We start from the raw sequence: 21,976 nt of genomic DNA on the forward strand, positions 1-21,976 counted from the left end.
GTGTTCAAGTCTCTCAAAAGGGCGATGCAAGCTAAACACACATATCACTGTCCCAGTCCACTCCTAGTATGAACAACAGAATCCAACACACATATTCCTCCAAAAGATGTGGGTGAGAATGTTACTAGGGCCTTATACTTATAACTTTATACTCATAGTAGCAGGAAACTGGAAGCAATCCAAATATCCAAAAGCACAGAAAGGACACCTGCACTGTGGCATAGTACATGGCAGTAAAAAGGAGCAAACTATGCTACAGGCAATAACAGGGATGAAACACACACATAACGCTAAGTAGGGCCAGACATGAGACGGTATATTCTACACAATCCCATTGCTAAGAAGCTAAAAAACAGGCAAAACTAATCCATGGTGATAGATGAAACTAATCCAGGGTGAGAATTTTTGTCAGCAGTCGGGGGAAGCTTTGAATAACTGAGACCCCAGGGGAATTGGTAATACTCCTTTTCGGGGCCCAGCCAACTACAGCCTATGAGCCAAATTCAGCCACTATCTGTTTTTATGAATAAAGTTTTATTGGGACCCAGCTATACCTATAGCTATTCCCGTAGGTATTATTTTTGGCTGCTTTCACACACAATGGCAGAATTGAGAGGCTGCCACAGAGATTGTTTGGCCTACAAAGCCTAAAATACTTATTATCTGGCCCTGTACAGAAAAAGCATTCCAACCTCATTCTATATAATGATTTGGGTGATGGTTTCATGGATGTTCACAAAAAGTAAAAGTTCATCCATCTCTCCACTGAGGATCTGTGCACTGTGCTGTACTTATATCTCAGTAAAACTCTCTACAAGTCAATAGAGTTAAATATCTATGCCTTTGAGGGACTTCCCTGGTGGTCCAGTGGTAAAGAATCTGCCTTCCAGTGCAGGGGACACAGGTTCGATCCCTGGTCGGAGAACTAAGATCCCACATGCCGCAGGGCAACTAATCCCGTGTGCCACAACTACTGAGCCCACACTCCTCATCTAGAGAGCCTGCGTGCCACCCACGCGCTCTGGAGTCCGTGCGCCACAACTAGAGAGAGAAAACCCGCACACCACAACTAGAGAGAAGCCCAAGAGCCACACGAAGATCCCGTGTGCTGCAAATAAGACCCGATGCAGCCAAAAATGAGAAATAAATATAAAATAAATATTTTTTTTAAATCTATGTCTTTGGAAAAAAAAGGTCTTTTAATTTTTATTCCAATTATACTGTGTTAACCATTTAGGGAAAATATGGCTTTCGTGTTGCTCTTGTCTTTTCAAAACTGAGAGGAGTTAGGAGATTGTCAAAAGTGGGAAGATCCCAACACGTCAATTGATACTGTGTCCAAACCTTTTAGAAGAACATGACAGACACGTCTAGAGAATCACTCAGAAGCCATTCATATAAATGCTGCACCTGGCCAAGTCCTGAGATTACAGGAGGGATGGGAAGGGAAAGGGGGAGGAATCTCATGGGATGCACGGTGTCATACTACTCTAGGTTATTTCAGGATATAGCTTAGGAAAGCAACCAGCTCAGCTCAGATTGAAATACTGTACCTATTAAGGTTAAACAGTTTTAAATTTCCAGGGAAGAAAATTCTGCCCTGACAATCACGTTGCATCTAAGCCTTAAACTGGAGAATGAGGCAGAGGGCAAACATCCGCTCTCCTCCACACCAAAGCAGGGCCACCCTCTCCTCTCACCCTCACATTGCTACTGAGCTGCCATGTGCCTTGGGAACAATTTTATTGTGTCTGAGGTTTCCTCTTTTTTTCCCCTTTGCTTCTTTCGTTTCATTTTGTTTCGCCATTTATCCTTTGATGGTCAAACTAAAATTACAGCTAGATGCCATGTGGCTTTGACCTCATCCTGGTGTAGCAGAGACTGGGGGAGAATGAATCCTCAAAGCATGGTGGTGCTGGGGCTCTAATAAAATATCTCTCTGTTTGCCCACATGGGCATCATGCCTTAGCAGACAGAAGCAGGGGAGAACAATACTACCTGTTCATGGACGAGTAGTAATGGTTTCAGTCCTCCAGACAATGAGCTCTGTAACTTACTCCATCTCCCTCCTGAGAAAGCGCTTCACATGGCCCACACTGTGCCAGGTGGTTTGGAGAAAGACGAACTGCTCGGCCTAACAAGGGACACTTCAGCAACGGGTGTAAAGACACAAAACAGCTACTCTGGGCTCGGCTGGTCTCCCAGTGACATGGCCCCAGCCAGCCTTTCCACTCCAAGATAGGGATCGTGATGCTATTCAACCTTGACAATTCCCATACCCCAGGCAACAGGATTTTCCAGCCCTCCGCAAGATGCAGCAGGCCTCAGGACACTGTTCATCATCCATTCATCAAGAGTTAGGGTTTGGGCTTGTTCTCCAACCAAGCCCTGAGTCTATACCCTTTTCTGGGAGCAACATTCACTGTGCTGTTGATCAAAAGGAAGAAGGGTCCCCCAGGGAGAGTGCCAGCAAGCACACCAGCCTTGGGGACTTCCCTGGGGGTCCAGTGGTTAAGACTCCATGCTTCCAATGCTGGGGGGGGGTGGGGGTGGAGGGTGGGCACGGGTTCGATCCCTGGTTGAGGAACTAAGATCCCACATGCTGCGCAGTGCGGCCAAAAAATACAAAAACAAAAACAAAAAAACCCACCAGCCTTGGAAATAATCTGGGGGTGGAGGAGCATTATCGAGAGTCGCACTTTCCCCTAAAATACACACATGGACCAGCAGCACGACTGCAGAAGGAATCAAAAAAAATTTTTTTTTTTTGCGGTACGTGGGCCTCTCACTGCTGTGGCCTCTCCCGTCGCGGAGCACAGGCTCCGGACGCGCAGGCTCAGCGGCCATGGCTCTCGGGCCCAGCCGCTCCGCGGCATGTGGGATCTTCCCGGACCGGGGCACGAACCCGTGTCCCCTGCATCGGCAGGCGGACTCTCCACCACCGCGCCACCAGGGAAGCCCTCAAAATATTTTTAAAATAAGTTACTGTCACCTTGAAATGAGGACAAAATACTAGGGGCTCCACCGAATAACAACGTCTGCTGAGTCCTACTTTTCACTGGTGGAATAATTCACAATGTACCTGGGGCAAAGGGCTACTGGAAAGTCTTCTCCAGACAGAGGCAGGTTTGAAACAGCACAGCTACAAAGATGCGATATGGCTGTGGACCACATACACACACACAAGTTATCTGCAAGGGCTAACCGCAAGAAAGGGAGCAAGGGAAGAACGGAAATGATATAACCAAGCGACACCAGCTTCCAAGGAGAGAAGACCCCAGAGCCAGACTTGAATGCCCCAACAGCAGGTTTCAAAAGCCTCCCCTTGAAGGGTTAACCCAGAAGCAGAGGCCTCAAGAAGTTTCGGCACCATTAGTTACACCATGAGGTCCATCCATCCTGGCCAGGCCAGGCAGACAGACGAAAATCGTATTAGTCTGCTCTCCCTCCACTACTGCACTCCGTTGGCATCAGTTCAGCTCTGAGTCTATATTAGTCCGTGATTTGTTTAGCCTTTGGATTTAAGAGAATGGAAGTACTACGTGAGCAGGAAACAGGACACTCATCAGAAGCTGGGATCCGTCGCCTTTCCCTCCCAGCACTTCCAGTGTCATGTATCAACAAGTCCGAGAGAAATCAACATTTCAGAACAATCAGGTCAAAAGTGATATTCTTAGCACCACTTAACATGATTTTGATCCACCGGAAACAACTCTCTGGCTGTCACACAGCCTCCTCTCCTATCTCACCCCCCTTAATTCTTCCCATTCACATTCTGTCACCTCATGTGACTCCCAATTTAAGACCCCTCCTGAAGCAAAAAACAGTAGCCAAGCTAGGGGGTCTGTGGGCCCATCATGCCTGATCAAGATGCTCTTAACAAAAAGACACAGGCTTCTCCTTCTTTCCCTATCTTTAAATCATTTTAGCAGCATTTCTTCTGCTCTTGTTTCTTCTGTGCTTCCAACCTCCCCCGAAGAATCAACCACAACCACGCGGCCATCATCACCACCATCATCATCACCTAGGTCAGGGGGAGGGGTGGAGAATAAGAGACACAAGAGACCTACACATTGACAAATCAAGCTTCGGGATCTCTTGCATGTCCTACCTGAATTGCAATCTGGTGTTCAATCGTTTTGTACGCAGAGTAATGTGTGCTCCCGGACTGAAAATAGAGCTGTAGAAAGAAACCAAATCAAAGCGTTCTGCTTATGTCACAAACTACAAGAAAACATCTTAAGCAGTTTATGAATAGCAGACAAACCTTCCTAGATTGAACTGCAGCCTTGGCATTCAATCAAGACCTCTGTATTTTTACTTGTTGCTATAAATAAGATGCTCATAATAATCTAAAGTTTAAAAAATAAAAAAAACACCTATTCAATAAGCAAAAGGGGGGTGGAGGGGGCCAGGAGCGAGGATCAATGACATGAAAAGGAAAGACGGACGCCCATTAAGACATAAAGGAAGCCAGTGTGCTGAGCAAGATGCTGCAGAAAAATTAACTGTGTGCTGCAAACATCATCAGAATTGCGACACGCAGGCAAGAGGGAAAGACTGGGAGAGAAAGGATGTGAGAAGCCACAAGACTGCAAAGGTACAAGCCCCCCAGAGTTCTAAGAACTAGGCTCTCACCCTCAAACACAATTCTATTTGGGGGAAAACAAATGTGGCAGGCAGAATTCAGGGGCCACTCGATGCGCCTTATACATTCTTTCACAATGACTAAGCTATCAGTCCCAGGACGGCTCAGGACAGCTCTGCAGCCCGCACGCACTCTAGGAATCCACACTTCCCCAAAGAAGGGGCCAACCAGTGCCAAAGAGCCACTGAGTTTTCTAAAGACCACCTATTTGGGGGCCCCTGGGTGAAGGTACATCCCTGGTTCACCCAGACTCTCCACAGCAGAAGGCTAAAGTCTCTCCTGGGCCTTTCCCTCTGAAGCCCTATAGATCTACCATTAAAGAAACGGGTAGCCCCAACTAAAAAGGAATACCAAGAGGCCTCTCCAAATTCTTCTTTTCCCAAATAGTACTTATTAATCTTGGGCTGCTACCAACTGGGAAAACAAACACCATCTGCTGACTTATTTTATAAACAATACGACAAACACTAAAAGATCTCAACAATATCTGAAAATGCATTTTAATTGGCCATAAACGAACAAATGATGAAGAATCACACGGTCCTATGAAACCCCTGCCCATCTCCCTCGCAGCAACAGGCAAATCAGTTACATTTCCAAACACAGATCTGAATTACTATAGCAAACTATTGCCATTACTACCACTGACGATTACTATTACCAGAACCTTCCTGTAGAGCAGTTCTTTAGACCCCATTATTTTGTATCTTGCTCCCTGCAAGAAAAATTATTCAGTTTATACAGGTTTTTATTTTGGGGGGGAAAAAAAGAAATTCACATAAGAACTTCTGAACCAACTCAAACTAAACGCAACCCAGTAGTAATGAAATTTTTTAAATAGCCTAAATGCACACTGCTCATGGGATAAGGCTGTACTGTTCCCAGTTGGGGATATAGTGGGTCCTGAGATCACTGTATCTGCTCCAAGTGAACAAACAAAAACACACTGCCTGTACATATATTAGGAGTCGGCTTGTTCCCAAACAATACTAATCAAAGTTAAAAGGGGGCACAATAAAGGTGGGCCAAATATATATATATATTCCTTTACCTGTCAAAGCAGAGTAATGAATCACACTCCCTAAAACAACAAAAGATAAAGGCTGAGCCACTGAGATAAGCCCCCTACGCACACAGCACCCCCCAACCCCCGCACACACACACTCAGGAGCAGTTCATCCAAAGTGAGTCACTGAAAAAGACAGATGAATTTGCCCCCTTGGCCCCCCTGTCCTTTTTGTGAAAACTGCCGGTCAGTAAGCGGAGATCGCACTAATTACTGTGACAATTCTGCATTGTGTTAAAACAACTTTTGTGCGGGGGATAGGTTCCTCTGCGAGTTTGGAATTCTTGGCTGAGAGCAGCTCTGGTCGGAGCGGGGGACTCCCCTGCTCAGGAGAGAAGGCAACACTAAAACCTCGTCCCCCTTTTCAGCCGGTTTTATGCTGCGATTTTCCAACGGCCTGATTCAGAGCTTAATGGAAACTCGTCCAAGCTTTTCTTCCCACAAACCTTGCGGAGCCCTAAGGCAATCTTGCACTCAGGGTAACCACAGAAATCTCCTATCATCAATTAAAATCGAATGGACACCTGATAACTAAGTAAACGTCGTGGAAACAGAATTTCATATAATCACGGCCTTCTCAATAAATTAATGAAACTGTGGCTAATCCAAATTCAATTTCCATTTGTCCGGTTCCACACTGAATCCTCATGTTCATCACCACCCAAACAACAACACAACCCCAGAGAGAATGCTACAATTAAGACAGTAAAAACGCAGCTGCAAGGTCCTTAAGAATCTGGTAGGACAAAGTTACTTTCACCTTCACACACACCAATCTAACATCCCCAAGTAATGCAACTCCCCTCCTCAGGTATCCAGGCACACAGAATAACTGCCACCAGCTCATAAATCCACACAGTACAAGCTCCAATCAGCTCTTCACTCCCAGCCAGTACCCACTGTGTTGGAGAGATTTTGAGCTTAAACTTCCCCCCAGCAACAGCGACGAAGACTTACAATTTTCTCGTTTCTCCTTTGGGTTCCCACCCCCTCTCTTCCCAAATACTCCTTTCTAAAACACACCCTTTAAATACTGCTTTTTCCATCCCTGTAAAACACAGAGATGCCTTGTTCATTATAGTCTAGCTTTTTAAGACAAACATAAAATACAAGGACCCGGTAAAAACTTGGCATTCTAAACTGGAACAATAATTTATTTATATCTCCGTAAAAAGCTAGAAGAAAGAACCAGAGAGGGTTGGCCCTTTGTGCTTTTGTTTGTTTGCTTGCTTTTGGAAGATGAGGGGCGCTTGAGAGATCTTAGGTGGCGATCTAAGGCTCATCTGAGTTCAAGAACCAGGTTCCCCCAGGCCTGGACTCTTGGGACCACCCCTGCTCTTTGGCCACCTGCAGCACTGCGCGTCATTTCCGCATCCAGCAACTGTGGCTCTTGTACCCTGGGTCCGCAGCACACCCTCACCGTGGTTCCCCCTGCCCCGCCCCTCCCCAGGCATCTTGAAGCAGCACCAAATGAGAACTCCAAGGTACTTTTCATGTCATGCCTTCCTGTGAAACTCTCAACAAAACAAACCTTCCCTTCCTGTGTGCTTGTTTACAGTGGCCAAGCCCACCCAACCACCCATTCGAACACCTCCCGGTGACCGTGACCCAGCCCCCTCTGGTCCGGAGGAAGAGCCATGGAGATGCGGTGGTGCTCAGCACAGCCTTGCCTACATTTTCCAGCAATTCAAAAACCAACATTTTATGATCACCCACCTCCCTTAACAAGAAATCCTATCTTGATTTCTCTCATTTCATTTCTAATCACTACTACTGGCCCTAAATTTGATGTTTCAGATACAAGACATCAGAGTTACCCAGAGATGGGAGAAAAGGGAAACAGCTTTTGCAATCACAGAGATCTCATCCTCAAAGGCGACTAAAAGAATTGAAACACTACATTGGGTTTCAAACTTCCAGTAGGATGAAGATTAATTTTGTATGCCTATTCATTCCACTAAATTGGGAAGAGCGGGGAGCATTTGCTTTATTTCCAGTTTTATGAATCACCAAGCTTTCTATTTAAAAAAAAAAAAAAAAGAAGAAGAAATTCAGATTCATTTCCTAAACGGTTTTGGTTTGGGGGATTTTTTGGTCCACCTTCCTCTCCCCTGTAGCATAAAAGCATGTCATTAGCATAAAAGGCAGAATAGAGGCTTAAATATCTAAGACTTTTTCTTAAGTCACCAGTCATTTTGCAGGACAGAGACATAGCACCCCCAGCCCTATGCTGGGAGCCTCTTACATTTAGTGGGAAATAAACTTCTGACCAGGCCTTTGGGTGCCTGCCCGCCCCCTTAAAAGATGCCAAGGGGACTTCTAATTTCCACAGGGAAGGCAAAGCCAGCACTGACTGCTAGGTATGGAGGCTTAAACATTCCTGCAAAGATCCAGACACAGAACATCTGTACCCTCCTACAGCAACAACTTAACAAAGGCAACCCCTTTTCACTTCCCGGCATTCTCCTTCAGAAATTCTGCTGCAACAAAACACATGCCTTTAGACACAGGAACAATCTCTCCCACTGTCTCAACGTTCCATCAAATGTCTATTTACCCTCATTAATTTTTTCTTTTCTTTTCCTCAACCTGAAACCATCAGCTATGAGTCAGAGAATGATCATTAACTTTTACAGCTTTCATACACATCCACCTACTCACATTGGGGGAAAGAAGTATTGACTTGCAACACTGCCTGAGACCAAAATCCTCTAAGAAGAAAAAAAAGGGGGGGGGGAATCACTTCAATAAAGTTATATCTATAGGTCTATGGGGGGATGCTACATTCATTGTTTTTCCACTTTGTGCTGCAGTCTCTTGCAAAAAAAATAGAAAGAAAGAAGTTGAAGTCGAACTTGGTCATGGTGATGGGCATTTCTGGATTGGTTTTTTTGAGGGAAAATTAGATGATTTTCTTTAAACATCAAAACATAATTACATTTCTTAAACTGTTTGGGGGAGGGGAGAATAAAGTGAAGCAAGTTTCCTGCTCTTGTCCAAAACACATTTCCAGCATATAAAAACACGTGGGCTAAAGTGCTGAGACATGTTCCTAACACAGCATTTTTCATTAAAAGTTGCTACACTAACACTCTTAAAATGATGCCCCATCATTACTCCACTTAGCAGTCACAGGCTGCAACTCATAACGAATTAATTTGCATTAATGTGGGTTGCATGTGTCCTTCCCTGGGTATGCCATTGTGATTCAGGCTTAATAAAACTGACACGACAATAACATAGTGCCTTTTATTTCACTTTCCCAAACCAACCAACCCACCCAAAGACCCACACAAATCCTCTCGATTTTTTAAGCATTTTGCTAATACATTTAGTTCATCATAATTGGTCCAGCACGCAAGAACCTAGTTATCGTCTCAGTAAATATTTATAGCATCACTCTTTCCCATTCATTCTGCATTTTCTTAGAGAATCTCACTGTAGCCTACATCTGCAATTCATTGACTTTACAATTTACCACATGTTGGGATGGGAGAGGTCTTAGCTCCATTTGAATCACTACACAAATATGCAAGTGATTTATCGGTTTCAAACTAAAGACTGCAAGAGAAGGACTCCACTTTTCCTGAACATTACTTCTTCTGGCAGACCATGAACAATTACAGTTCGTACTAATTAAGCTCTGTAAATGTGCTGTGCCTTACTAATGTCTACCAGGCCTCAAATTTATTTTCATGATGCCAAACTTTAGCAAGCAATTTTAACTCCTTCAGAGCTGATCCCACTAGTAACCATTCCTTCCCCCTGTAGATCGAGCTGTTTGGGGCTACTTCATGACGAAAAAAACAAAACAAAACAAGAAAAGAATAAAATATTACAGACGAATTACCAGCCTGAAATCAGATGTGCCCAAGGAAGAAAAAACCTATCCTGGGAAAACCGAAGAACACCAGGGCTGATAACCCGTTCAAAGATCCCACAGCCCCATCTTTGTAATGAGCTGTTAAGGGATTCATATCTGTCCCTGAGGGCTAGTAAGTTTCTGCATTCCATTGATTAGAAAATAAAACCTTTCAGCCTCTGTCTAGAAGTCTGGGTTGGATGGAAGGAAGGATCCGGCCAGCAAGGACAGCGCCATCAGCTCCTACCCCCCTCAACAGTTACCCACACACCTCAGAATCCCACTCCCCCTTTACCAGGTGGTCAGTTTGTAACACACACACTAGAAAGCCCACTTTTTTAAGAATGAATTAAAATCAGGAGGATAATTGGCCTTCTCTGTCACAGATGCCCCATCCCCAGCTCCTCACACAATAACTTACATGAAAGACTATCTGACGCTGGATAGAGCTCTTTGGGTGAAAAGTGGATTGCGACCAGTCTTTACTGAGCGGAGCCATACAGTTGTTCATAGCCACCCCCCACCCATGGTATTTCTACCTCTCGGTAAGAAACTTCTAATCCCTAATTTCAATCAAGCCATTTCCTCAAGCCCAAATCTCTGTCCCATCTTCTTACACTTTTCTAATCTTTCTCAGGCAAGCATTGATTCTTCCTCCCCTGCTACTTTTCTGTGCTTCCTCCCCCAGATACCACTGCACTTTCCCCAAATGAATGGCCTTCCCACTCCCAAGGTAAATCTGGATTTTTTTTCTCATCTACTAATTCTTTTAATCAACTCTCCTCACTCTATGGCACTTTTTTTTTTTTAAACCCTCACGTTAACTAGCGCACTATGCAATGTGTGTATTTTCCCTTCCAGCTCAGTGGAACATCGTATAAATTAAAGACCCGTCTCCCGTATCAGGTTTCTTTAAGTATTCTGGGAAATATGCACAATATAGGCAAGAGGGTCTCAAAAAAAAAAAGAAGAAAGAAAGAAAGGAGAAAGGGAGAAGCCAGAAGAAAAGGAAAAAAGATGCAAACACCTAGAGCAACTTTGCTTTTGAAAAAAGGCATTTGTGCCGAGCCCCTCCCACCCACCCAACTGAATTTCCATTACTGAAAGTGCTCTTTATAAATGTGTGTAACAATAGCCTGGAGGAAAAGTACAAGTCAGCTGCCAAAGGAGGAGGGGGTGTCTGTCTCAGTAAGCTCAGATTGTAGGCATGGGGGTCAGAGGAGGGGAGAGGGCAGCTTTTGCGAAGGGCTCTCCACACCCCACCCCCATCTCATTGCTTATAATTAGTGAGAGAAATCTGAGCTACTGCCAGTGTCTGCGGACCTTGAATATTATAAGGCCAACGTGGCGTCAAATATCTTAACATTCATAAGTGTTATGGGCTGTAAATAAAGCCTGTGGATTTATGACCCGGTGGCGCTTGCCAGCAAAGGACTGGGGCACATTTCTTTCAGCAGACCTGTCGAGGTGCAAGTTTGCCTTTGGTTGTAAAATTAACCATTTCCTTCACAAAGGTGCTCAATTATAAGTCACAGTTGAAGATTTACTTACACGGTTGCCAATATCCACTGCCAGAAGAAACTTAGACGCCCACAACACACACCCCCTTCAAAAATAAAAGCCTCAGGAATTTGATTCACCCCGCTCCTTCTCAAAACTTCTGAAATGTGTCACCTCGAAACAGTTATAAATGTGGTTAAAGATATTATCTAATTCCACTCACCAAGACTAAAAAAGCTTACACCTACTTCCCTGGAAAGTGCTTATTTATTTGGCAACGCCATGTTTTAAAAAAACAATAAAGGAGTAAATCACTCCTTGCCTGAAGTTTTGTCCCTCCCCCCAATATAATGTCATCTATTTCCTGTGTAGGAGAGAGCCTCTGCTAAATCCAGGTTGCCTCAGACTTAACTGCCAATAAACCAACTTCCACAGAACTTCCAGACAGCTGGGGAAAAGGTCCTCAGAGTTTTAGTCATGGTCCAGAAACACAGGTCCACACAAAAATCTGCAGCTGTCCTTTCTCGGCAGTGCATTTTTAATGTGATTCGGGGGCCCCTGTTGTGAAACATCTGACAAAATGCAAAATCCTCTTAGATACCTTCTAGTTTACCCCCTGTGCATGTGTAAGGGAAGTTGCACCAACATTTCTCCACCAAGAAATCTAGGCGCTTTTCGTATGCACGCAGGCACCTCGTGGGATGTGAGGAGGCGTTCAAAACCTGGAAAGACTTCTACTGTAATCTTTAAAAGCACAGCCTCTGGTGCAACTATTAAAATGCTGGTTTTCTAAAGCAAATATTTTTTTAATAGCGTGCAGAACTGCAGTTATCCTGCGCTGCTAACAGAACAGCATTCTTGATCTGCCAGCCCCCGGAAACCTTCCTGTAACTTTTTCACAGCTTGCTAAGAAACAGAAAACTGACCAGCTTCCAGCAGGGACCCTAAATGAAATCCATATCAGTAAAATTAAAATCAAGGTGGAAAACTCCTAGCCAGAGCCGGGATTGTTTTCCTCCAAATCTTTTCTCAATCAGATAGGGGGCATCAGTGAAAGCTACTTCCCTTCAGCAGTCAAAAGTTTCCAAAAACACTTCTTCCAGATGAACACTCCAGGCTCCCGACTGCCTCATAGTTTGTTTCTGGGATTTCAGAAAGCTTTCACTTCAACAAACTGCAAAGCACTGGCATATTAAATTTATAATCATTAAAATATGACTTATTGGGTGAATGTTGAGCCCATAATCCAAACTGCAGACATTAAGCCCCAACCTATAAAGATTAGCACGGAATTAATACTTTGCATTGAGACTGAAATCTAAACACGTTTGCCATAAATATTTCTGAAGGAGATGAAAAACAATTAGCATAAATACCAAAGAAGGGCAAGAACACCTGTTCTTTTTCAGGGCGATAAGCATTTTATTGTTCTCTATTTAAAATGTAATGACCTGTGTAATTACAGTAATATTACATTGTTATGTAGGGGCTTGGAATGTCACACTTTGAAAAGTGTTGTCAAAACAATCAGGGGTGAAGGTGGGGGGTAGGAGGACAATGGGGAAGGACCACCATTAACCCTTCACACTCCGAGGTCTAAATCTTTTGTATTAGAAAGGATTACGCTGTTTGAGCGAGGAGAAAACATCCATTTTTCACCAGGCAGAAAGAGAAGTTGCTGCCCGGCTAAATAAAACCCCAATGAATAATAGGCCCCTCTTGGTTTCCTTTAAACGCTGGATTCCAAGTTCAAAAATGAATTCAAGATGCTGCTTATTTATTTGTTCAACCTAGTAGCAAACAGCTTCAGCTGAAAAGCAAACAACTTTGGATCAAAGAAGATGTGGAAGCTCTAATAATCAGCCCCTTAAAAAGAATTTCAAACCTAATTGGAATTTCGGCCACCGTATCCCATATTCTCATTTGGCAGGAGGGAAAAAGAAATGTAAAACTACTCTTTCCTATCTACTTTAATATGGTAACAGTATTCTTACCTTTGGTATATACAAATGTTACCACAATTCTAATATTTGCATTTCTATCACCTCCCGTCTACCCAACCTGACCTCTCACCTTAATGCTTTTTTGTATTCGAGTCTTTTTAAAAGCTGTTCCTTTTACTGTATCAAAGGCTAAATTAATGTGATGCAGAAACCTTGTCATTTTAAAATAAAATTATTACTATCAAGCTTTATGGCGTCTCCAGCAATTAAAGCATTATTCTTGAGATAAAATATTATTCATCATAAGTCCATTTAATGACACTCCTTAATTCTTTACGTTCTTAAAAAGAAAAGCAGCAATCAGGAATCCAAAGAGTTTGCTTTTTAAAGGATGCAACTGCTTACAGGTACACTCGTAAGTTAACAGAAAATGTAGCAAAAGAACACCACCACCAAGGAGGGTCCGGAAGAGAATAGAACATACAGCTAATTTGTCTTTACACCTTGCCCTCAAAAACACACTCTATGAAGCACTAAGAATTTCAGATGAGCATGAAAAGACCGCTATCTTGCCTATAGATTCCTTCGGCAGCTGTATCAAATCTGGAATTGCAAGCCGGCCCTCTGATCGAAGAGGTCAGGAGTGACACACAACAGCCTCTCGGCCTCATTTCCATGGCTCTACTTACCAGCTTAAATAACCTTAATTCTGGAGCACATCAGCTAACCCAGGTAACAGATAGGAGGAGGAAGGGCCTGTGCACACTAAAGATGTCTGTTGGTGTTTGACACGCAAATACTAAAACTGCCTCCTGACTTCAGAAATGTCTTCTCAGACTCCATCTGATGTCACAGCATCAGGCCACCCGCTATGTCCACAATTAAAATAACTAGACGCCGAGGGTTCCTACAATGCCCACAAAGGGGACGGGTTGTCGGGAGCCATCCTTTTCGCACCGGGAAATCATTTATTTACCTTTAACAATTTCCCTGTTTCCTAATTACAGCGCAACACAACTGTTGGAGTTTCAGGAGATCCTGCGGCAATATTGCCAGCGGTCACAGACAGGAGTTTGCAAAGAGTCAAGAAGGCCAGCAAGCCCACCATCAAAGCTCAATATTCAGATGGCCTTTCAGATGGCTAAGTGGATTTTAAAATAATACCAGAGAGGCTTCCATCGTAGGGGGAGGGGAGGAGAGTAAGAAATTCTCAGGGTTACTTTGGAATGTCGCTTGGTCGGCTTGGTTATTACACAAACTCTCCGATTCTGAGCCGAATACTCCCGGTTCAGGATGCCCACAGGCTCCCAAGAAAAATACAACGTAACCGGACTGTGTTTCCCTTACAGCTGCAACCCCACTGCCCGGCCCCCGCCGCCTGAAAGAACTGGCCCTGCAGGAGGAGGTCGGGCTGAAACGCTCTCCCAGCTTCCCAAGCATGCAGAAGCCTGGGAGCGCGGGAGGAGGAGGGAGGGTAATAATTATTTCTCTTTCCTAGCCATAAAAAATGACCGGTCTAGCATGCCCTTGCCATTTTTGCCAGGGCCCAAAAAAACAAGTCAAACCTGATAGTTAATATTTTAATGCTTAAAAACACTTGTAGATCTGATCGACTCCCGTCCGGCAAGCCCTCGGCCATTAGCACCGATTCCACGGCTGCTGAACAGTGGATACACTATTTCAAATTGCTATCTCGAGTTACCGAAAAAGAAAAGAAAACAGAAGAAGTGAGTGTAAATAAGAGGTAGGGGGACCATACCAGAGAGGGTGCAAAATGACAATCCCGAGAAGCCGGGCACAAACGTTTAGAGGTTGCGTCTAGAGATTCGTAATCCAGGCTTTTTAGAGGAGGGTGGGATGGGGGGAGGGGGTTCAAGGCGAGGGCAGGGGGCAGAGGCCTGTCGGGGAAGAGGGTGAGCCTTATTCACAAATGTCACGGGGGGGGGGGCGCGGGACGCACGCCGCGGGAAGCGCCCCCCCCGGAGCCTGGCACCCCGCGCCGCCCTGGAGCCCCCCAAAGTTGGGTGGCCCGCGATCAGCAGCCCAATCCCTTGAAGGAAAGGAGCCCTCGGCCTCCCTCACCCTCTATACACCCTTGGGCCCCGCACAACCTGGTCTCTGGCCCCCCAGGGCCCACTGAGGGCCTTCTCGGAAGCTGGCGAGCGCAGATCCCGCTATAAATCCCAAGGCACCAAAATTCCCTAGAAATACATCAAGTCCGCTCGGAGGAGGCCATCCCGGCTCCATACAAACCAAAACCCGCGGCCACAGGGGCCTCTCCACCCCGCGCGGCCCGGGAGAGCCCGTAGCCAGCGCGCCGGGCAGCCGAGCCCGCCACGGCGCCCAGGGCGCTCGCGGCCCTGCGAGGTGGCCCCAGTAAAGGAAGCCCAGAGCCCCCAAGTTTGCAGTGGGACCAGTCTTGGAAGCGTGACCTTCCAGGGGAAATGGGTAGGAGGGCTGAGAGCCAGCCACCGCCACTAGAAAGCTAAACAAATAAGCGGCCGAAAGAGAAAGGCGAGGCGCTTCTCCAAGGCCCCGGGCTCCGCGCGCCCGCTAGTTCTCAAGTCCAACGCCTGGAGGACAATCCACTCTACCCCGCGCGTCGGGCGCAGCCCATTAACTCAGTCCCCGGCAGCGGCAGCCAAGGGGTTAACCGGGGAAAGCCCAAGACGCCACAGAAGAGGGAAGGAAAAGAGAGAGAGGGAGAGGGAGAAAAGAAAGAGCCACACAGTCATCTTCCCAGGGTGAAGAAACAAACACCACCACCAAAGGGGGCGGGGGGAATCAGAGCGCAAAAAAAAGTTCTTCTGATTCCCCCCCAACCAACAAAGCCCTGCTTGGAAAGAAAAGTCTCCCCAACATCACGAGGCAACAAACTGAAAGCAAGAACATGGCGAAGTGCAAACAAATCCAGTCCACAAAAGGCAGAAAAGTTTGGAGAGTTTCGGGCTGCCTGGGCCACAAGAGGGGGAGGGGAGGCGGGGAGGGGAGGAGGCGGGGAGGGAGGGGAGAGGGAGGGAGGGGGCAGGGCAGGGCAGGGGCCGCATGCGGGGCCGGGCGGGAGGCAAGGGCGGGCGGGCAGCAGGCGGGGGCCGCGCGCGGAGGCACTTACGGTTCGGGCGGTGGGCGAGAGCGATCCGTTGGGGAGGTAGGGGCTCGTCAGGTCGGGGATCATGATGAAAGGGTAGCCGGGATACGGTGGCCCCTTAAAGAGCCCTCCATCTTGCCTCTTGGCCGCTAACATGGCGGGGCAGCGAGGGGACGGCGGCGGCCGCGCGGAGCGGGAGAGAGCGAGGAGAAACTTTTTAGAAAGTGCCCCAAGTGGCTGGGCGCCCCGGCCGGGCCGACGGAGGGCCCGGCCGAGCGGGGCGCGGGGCCCGGGCGCGCGGGGCGGCGGGCCCGGGGGACAGCTCCCGGCGGCTGCGGGGCGCGCGGGGCGTACTCACCTTCTTCCAAACTTTCCCGGGATTTATCTCGGAAACTTTCGGAGCGAGGCGGAGGCCGTCTTTCCGCCTTCCCGGAGGGGTGGAGGTGGGGAGGGCGAGGGGCAAACGCCACGCAGAGGGGGGAGAAGGGGGAGAAAAAGAATCAGCGAGGTGGGGGGGTTTGGGATGGGAGAGAAAAACAGGGTTACAAGTTTTTGCAATGGTGGCACCACACGCACAAGCCGCCCGCCCGGCCCCGCGGCGTTCCGCCGCCGCCCCCAGCCCCGATTTCTTCCCTTTAAGCAACATTTGCCGAGCCCAGGAAATAGATTAAGAACCCCACCAGCCCGAGGGGCTTTTCCTACCTCGGAATCGGAGGAGCTGTTTTGATTCGTTTCTGATTCATTGACTAGAGACGATTTGACATCAGCTAAATCCCTCTCTGCCGAGGAGTTTTCGGAGCTCTTCTCCTCTTGCTCGCCCTCGTCTTTGAAGGAAATCAGTTCGTCGTTGGCGCCTAGGTCATCTCCTCCACCGCCGTTCAGCTGCGGCATTTTTTTCACCCACCAGCAGCAATTTTGGAAGAAAAATGAAGGAGAAAGAAAAGCCAAAAAAAAAAACCCCAAAAAAGTTTTGCCCCCCCCAGAAAAATACTGCAAGAAAAAGACGAGTCCAAGGTGAACTTTTTTCTGCTTTGGGGTCTTTTTCTCCTGGGGAGGGGAAAGAGGGAGGAGGGGAGGGGAAGGGGGGGGAGATCTTCTGCACGCGTGAGTTTGGGTTTCTTTTTTCTCTCGTTCCCAAGGATCCGATCAATGTGCAAAAAAATAATAAATAAAAAAAGGGGGGTAAAAAAAAACACACACCAACAACAACAAGAAGTCAGATATAAAGAGCAAAGGGGGGGGAAGCCGAAGATACAGGAGGAGCTCGTGCCGCTCGGATTTGAGTGAGTTGAAGTTAGACTGAGAGCTTTTCAGTTCAAAGGCGGCGCTGATTGACAGATAGAAAAAGGGGGATCGAAATCCGGAGGAACGGAGTAGTCTGGGAGCGGAGATTATTGACAGGGAGAGAGGAACACACTCGCTTAATGAGATGCCGGGGGGCGGGGCCGGCCCGGTGACGTCTGCATAAATAAACAGCCGGGGTGGGCGGGGCGGGGGTGGCTAACAATGATCCTTTCGGGCGCCGGGAGAGGGAGGAGGGAGACGAGGAGGAGGAGGAGGAGGAGAGGGGCGGGAGAGGGGGGAGAGACGGAGGGAGGAGTGTGCAGGGGGAGAGGCCTGCGCTGAGTGTGTGCGAGCCTGGGAGTCTGGGCGAGGGAACGGGGACTCGCTCCGGGAGGGGGGTGGCTTCAGAAAGACAATGCGGAGTAGGAGAGGAGGGGAAGGGGGTGGCGACCGCGTCAGGAATCCGAGCCGAGGAAGGCGGAAGGAAAGCCCACTTGGGGGGCGGGGATGGGGTGAGGCCCAGAAAAAGTGCACTTTAGAAATATTAGAAATAAGTCTTAAGGAAGGGGGAAAGGAGGAGAGTATTGTGGGGAAGGGGTGCGGGCTGGTGCTTAGTGGTTAAGCCAGCAATGAAATCAGCCACCCTTGGGCGGGATATAAGAGAAGTGGTCAAAAAGAGAGATCAACCCTCCACTTTCAGAGAGCTTGGGGAAGTGGAGGGCTGGGCAAAGTTCCTGGTTATCTGCAATGAAAGAAACTATTAACCCACGAGGTCTTCCCTCCCTTTTCTTGTGTATTAATAGTGAATCATTTCATTAAATCTTAAATCTCACTAGAATAAATATGCCAAGATGACTTTTTATCCAAAAAACAATCAAATACTGTAGTGTTTGTCAAGGGCATTAAAAATATCCTTAAGGAAAAATACATGATTCTTTTCAATGTAGAGTGTTGTTCTTTTTTTTTTTTTTTTTTTTAAACTGACTTTGGAGGTGGTAGGAAACAAGCTAGGATTCAAAGTCCTTTCTGACTTTGGAGGTGAAAAGTTTGGGCGTTAACACCACCAGGGAAAATAAAACTGAAAGTTCACCAACCCTTGGGATCAGTGGGTCGGGTCTGGAGTCTTTCTGGAAGGGGGTCTGAAATGAAATCCCCAAAAGACTGACCAAATAATCAAGATGTAGATGGCTCTGGCAGGAAATTGCTAACCCAGATGATGCTGGAAGACCTCTGGGAGGAGATGGAAAACCTGAGGTTTGAGGCAGGTATTTGTTGATTTTTAGGCTCTCTCCTGGGGAGCAGATTGATTTGCTACAAAATGGGGAAGAAAATTACCTCGAAGGGGGAAAGGCCTGGGTCCCAAAACACAGTGTCCCTAGAAAATGGAGCAAGAACACTCATTTTCTTGCAAATATCCAATGAGAAGTGGACTGGAATCTACAACATGAAAGGGGACAAAAAGAACCAGAAAAAAAGAAGTCAATAAGAATTAGCAAATTGTCTTTTAGGAACAGTGTTGGTCTGGAGTCCATGATGAACTAAATTATTTCACCCATCCCTTAAAAAAACATCTCACCTGCTCTTCAGCTGGCCCATCAGCACCTAAGCTTTCCAAAAGAAAGCAAATTTAAATGTAATATTTAGAGAGTTTGGGTTTTCAGCAAAACTGTTTTATAGGCTATGGTCTCAGAAAGAAGACTACTAAAAATGATGATACCAAGATTGACAAGGCCAATGCATTCCCTTGCACTGGAAAAAAATTCATAACCACATTTGCACACTAAAGAGTAAGATGTGGGCAAAATAAAAATGTGGTGGGGGCATGGGGGAGGGCTATGGAGGAGAATCACTGTAACTCCCAGCTTTAATATGAATCAGAAAATCAGAAGTAGAGTGAGAAGGAGCCTGAAAAGAAGCAAAACAAATGTGTACCTTTAATCAGACAGGATTGCATAGGATACAAAGCACAGGGCTAATTAGTCTCAGCAGGTAGGACTAACCTTCAGACTTCATAAATAAATAAGGCGGGCACAGTTTCTAAGAGGGTGAGTGGAGACAGAAAGGGGATTATTTCAAGACACCAAGTAAAAACATGAAGAATGAAATGCTTCACTGTTAAATCCATGTACAAATGGATTTAACAGTGTCCTTTTTTTAGGTCTTTTCACTTGGTTGCCTTTAGATTTACACATTTAGCAAATGACCATAGCTTTTCACACTTGCTAATTGTCACCTGTATACTTAGGTGCCTGAGTCTGTGTACAGCGTAGACTTTCGTAAGGCCTGTTTTAAAGGCTTATTTACTTAAACGGGAACACATTTATAGTAACTCAATTTTGTGGCAATTTCTTTGTCCTGTGCAGTGGTTCTTTTATTTTAGTCTAAAGCTGATCTGAATTAAATTGGATACTGAGGTCTTCTATGTCCTTTATAGGACTTACCCGGAAAATGAAAGCTCATAAATATACTGAATTGAAATTTTAAAGAATGTACTTATTGTTTTTAATGTCCTGGCCTGCGTTTTTATCATATGTAAATATTAAGGGCTTTCTTCATCCATTTTGGCATATCCTTATATTTCTCATTCAAAGGAAACTCTTGAATCCTTCCTTCTTTAAACCTCTGATTTAATTAAGCAATTAAAAGTTATTCCATGATAGCCCATGTGCCACCTTTAATCCTGTTGCTTTGTGCCATAAACAGGCTTGGGGAGACCAGCAAGATCTCAGAGGGTCAATTACCCATGAGTCTCTGAAAGGGCTTCAGGTGATGCGGGGATAGGGGAGAAGTGGGGGGAGGGTGTGAAATTGAAATTGGCAAAAAGCAAGGTAATACAATATATTTTTTTAAAAGGTCAGGTTGGCCCACAACCTGGACATGTAATTTGTAGATTTGCTGTGAAATTTTAAACAACGGTTGGCTTGTGTCCCGGTGTTGAGGCTACTTCTCTCTCTAGGTACTGATGACTGACTCCTAGTTAATAGGACCAAGAGTTCTGCCCAAATAGCAGGGGTTCTAAACACAGGGAGGAAACCAGACCAGTTCTGACTTTAGCCTGAGCCAAGGAGTTTTGCATATTGGGGGGTGCTCAGGTTGGAGGAGAAGCTGGGACCTTTTCCCTTGGAGGCCTTTCCCGGGGCCAGCCCAGGTCCTGAGCTGTAAGTAGACTGTCCCTCAACCCTCCTTGCTGTCTCCTCCTCATCCACTGCCCTCTGCTTCACTTCTCTGTTTTCTCCTCCCCTTCAGCCATCCCTCTATTAAATCTCTGTGGACCTGTGTTGATATTAGCAATCTGCATTTTAACCTCAAAAATTAACTGAATAGGTTACCTCTCCCATAGGTACTTCCATGTTCATCCCTATTGGGGAGCATGAAAAGGAGGTTTCAGTTTATATAAATCACTTTTCAGGCATCAGTTCCCTACTGGGGGGCGTTATGGCAGAGTGCTAGATGTCCTCTGCAATATGGGACTGTGCTTGAAGGAATATGGCAGAAACAGGCTGGCCACTGGCCTTGTTACCTATGGCCCCTTTGTCCTGTCTCACCTGACAGGTGAGGTGTTTGGCCTGGATATTTTCTTAGGTCCTTTCTAACCTTCAGAAAATCCATGATCCCATAGTTTCAGCCCACACCCCAGTTATGCTAAGAGGCTCACCAGCATAGCAGCAAAAGGGACAAACTATATTGGAAGTTTGGCTTTAGAATTTAGGAAAAACAAGGATAGTCTTCTTAGATTCACCAGAAGTAGAGAATACATGTCAACAACCATATTCAGCTTCCCCAATCACCTGGCAAGAGTCTAGTAATTAAACCTAGACGGTGTTCCGTACATGTGTGTATGTGTTCTGTGTGATTTTTCTTTAAAGATCCAGGCTCCAAGATGGATGATCTGTTACCCACTGTGTTGGACTTAGCTATGCAGGGAGTGTGCTGACTGAGGAAGCCAAAAAAAGAATCTGAAAACATAAGGAAGCTATAAAATGGGGAAATGTTGAGAAGCCAAAGTCCTGATTCCACTGTGAGATTTTCTGTTTGCTTTTTGTTCTGCGTGGGTGATGGTTCCTTATTTGGATCTTGAAGAAAGCTACTCCCTTAGCCAACCTAGGAACACTAAAAATTGGACACCTGAGAGTTTTCAGTTTTAGCAGGAGGAAGGGGTAGGTAAAAAGGACCCACTTCACAGGCAACCTTTTATTTTCCCCCAGTGATTCTATCAAGGGACTCGGAAAGGCACACACCCTCTTTTAAACCCTGAGGGACACTGTTCTGTTTTTGGCATTTTTCTGAAGTGTCTGGCTTGATCACCTTGCTTCAGCTAATGACAGGTCCAGGTAAAGTGACAATAATGCCTGATGATCTAAGGGTTAATGGGGAGATGTATGCATTTGTACAGGGTTTCATCACCTGTCTTCATAAGCTGATCGCTACCGCTATAGGCATTTGTGACAGGAGCAGCCTTTTGAAAGACATCAGGCCTCCATAAATATACCTTTCTTATTGACAAGATGTCTTTTAACCCTAATAGTAATGGAAGAAGGCCAATAAATGAAACATTTACTGCATAACTTGCCTTATTTTGGGGTGG

The 21,976-nt window shown here is 46.0% G+C and overlaps 1 protein-coding gene across 42 annotated transcripts in view; it reads right to left on the bottom strand.

Moving 5' to 3' along the window:
• TCF7L2 (transcription factor 7 like 2) overlaps nucleotides 1-17,491 on the bottom strand; it is a 200,955-nt gene extending 183,464 nt beyond the window's left edge. For 24 of the 42 annotated variants that reach the window (XM_081231379.1, XM_081231374.1, XM_081231413.1 and 21 more), the window contains exons 1-4: nucleotides 16,810-17,491; nucleotides 16,466-16,532; nucleotides 16,132-16,256; nucleotides 4,112-4,180 (exon numbers count right to left, since the gene is read on the bottom strand). In XM_081231379.1, coding sequence (XP_081087505.1) covers nucleotides 4,112-4,180; nucleotides 16,132-16,256; nucleotides 16,466-16,532; nucleotides 16,810-16,998 — 450 coding nt within the window. In that variant the 5' untranslated portion in view covers nucleotides 16,999-17,491. The remainder of the gene's footprint in view (nucleotides 1-4,111; nucleotides 4,181-16,131; nucleotides 16,257-16,465; nucleotides 16,533-16,809) is intronic. The other 18 variants (XM_081231387.1, XM_081231382.1, XM_081231380.1 and 15 more) reach the window with 1 other exon arrangement.
• Between the last annotated feature and the right edge of the window lie 4,485 nt (nucleotides 17,492-21,976).

Source organism: Mesoplodon bidens, assembly GCF_964165515.1.
Source record: "Mesoplodon bidens genome assembly, chromosome: 1".
Classification (NCBI taxonomy): Eukaryota; Metazoa; Chordata; class Mammalia; order Artiodactyla; family Ziphiidae; genus Mesoplodon; species Mesoplodon bidens.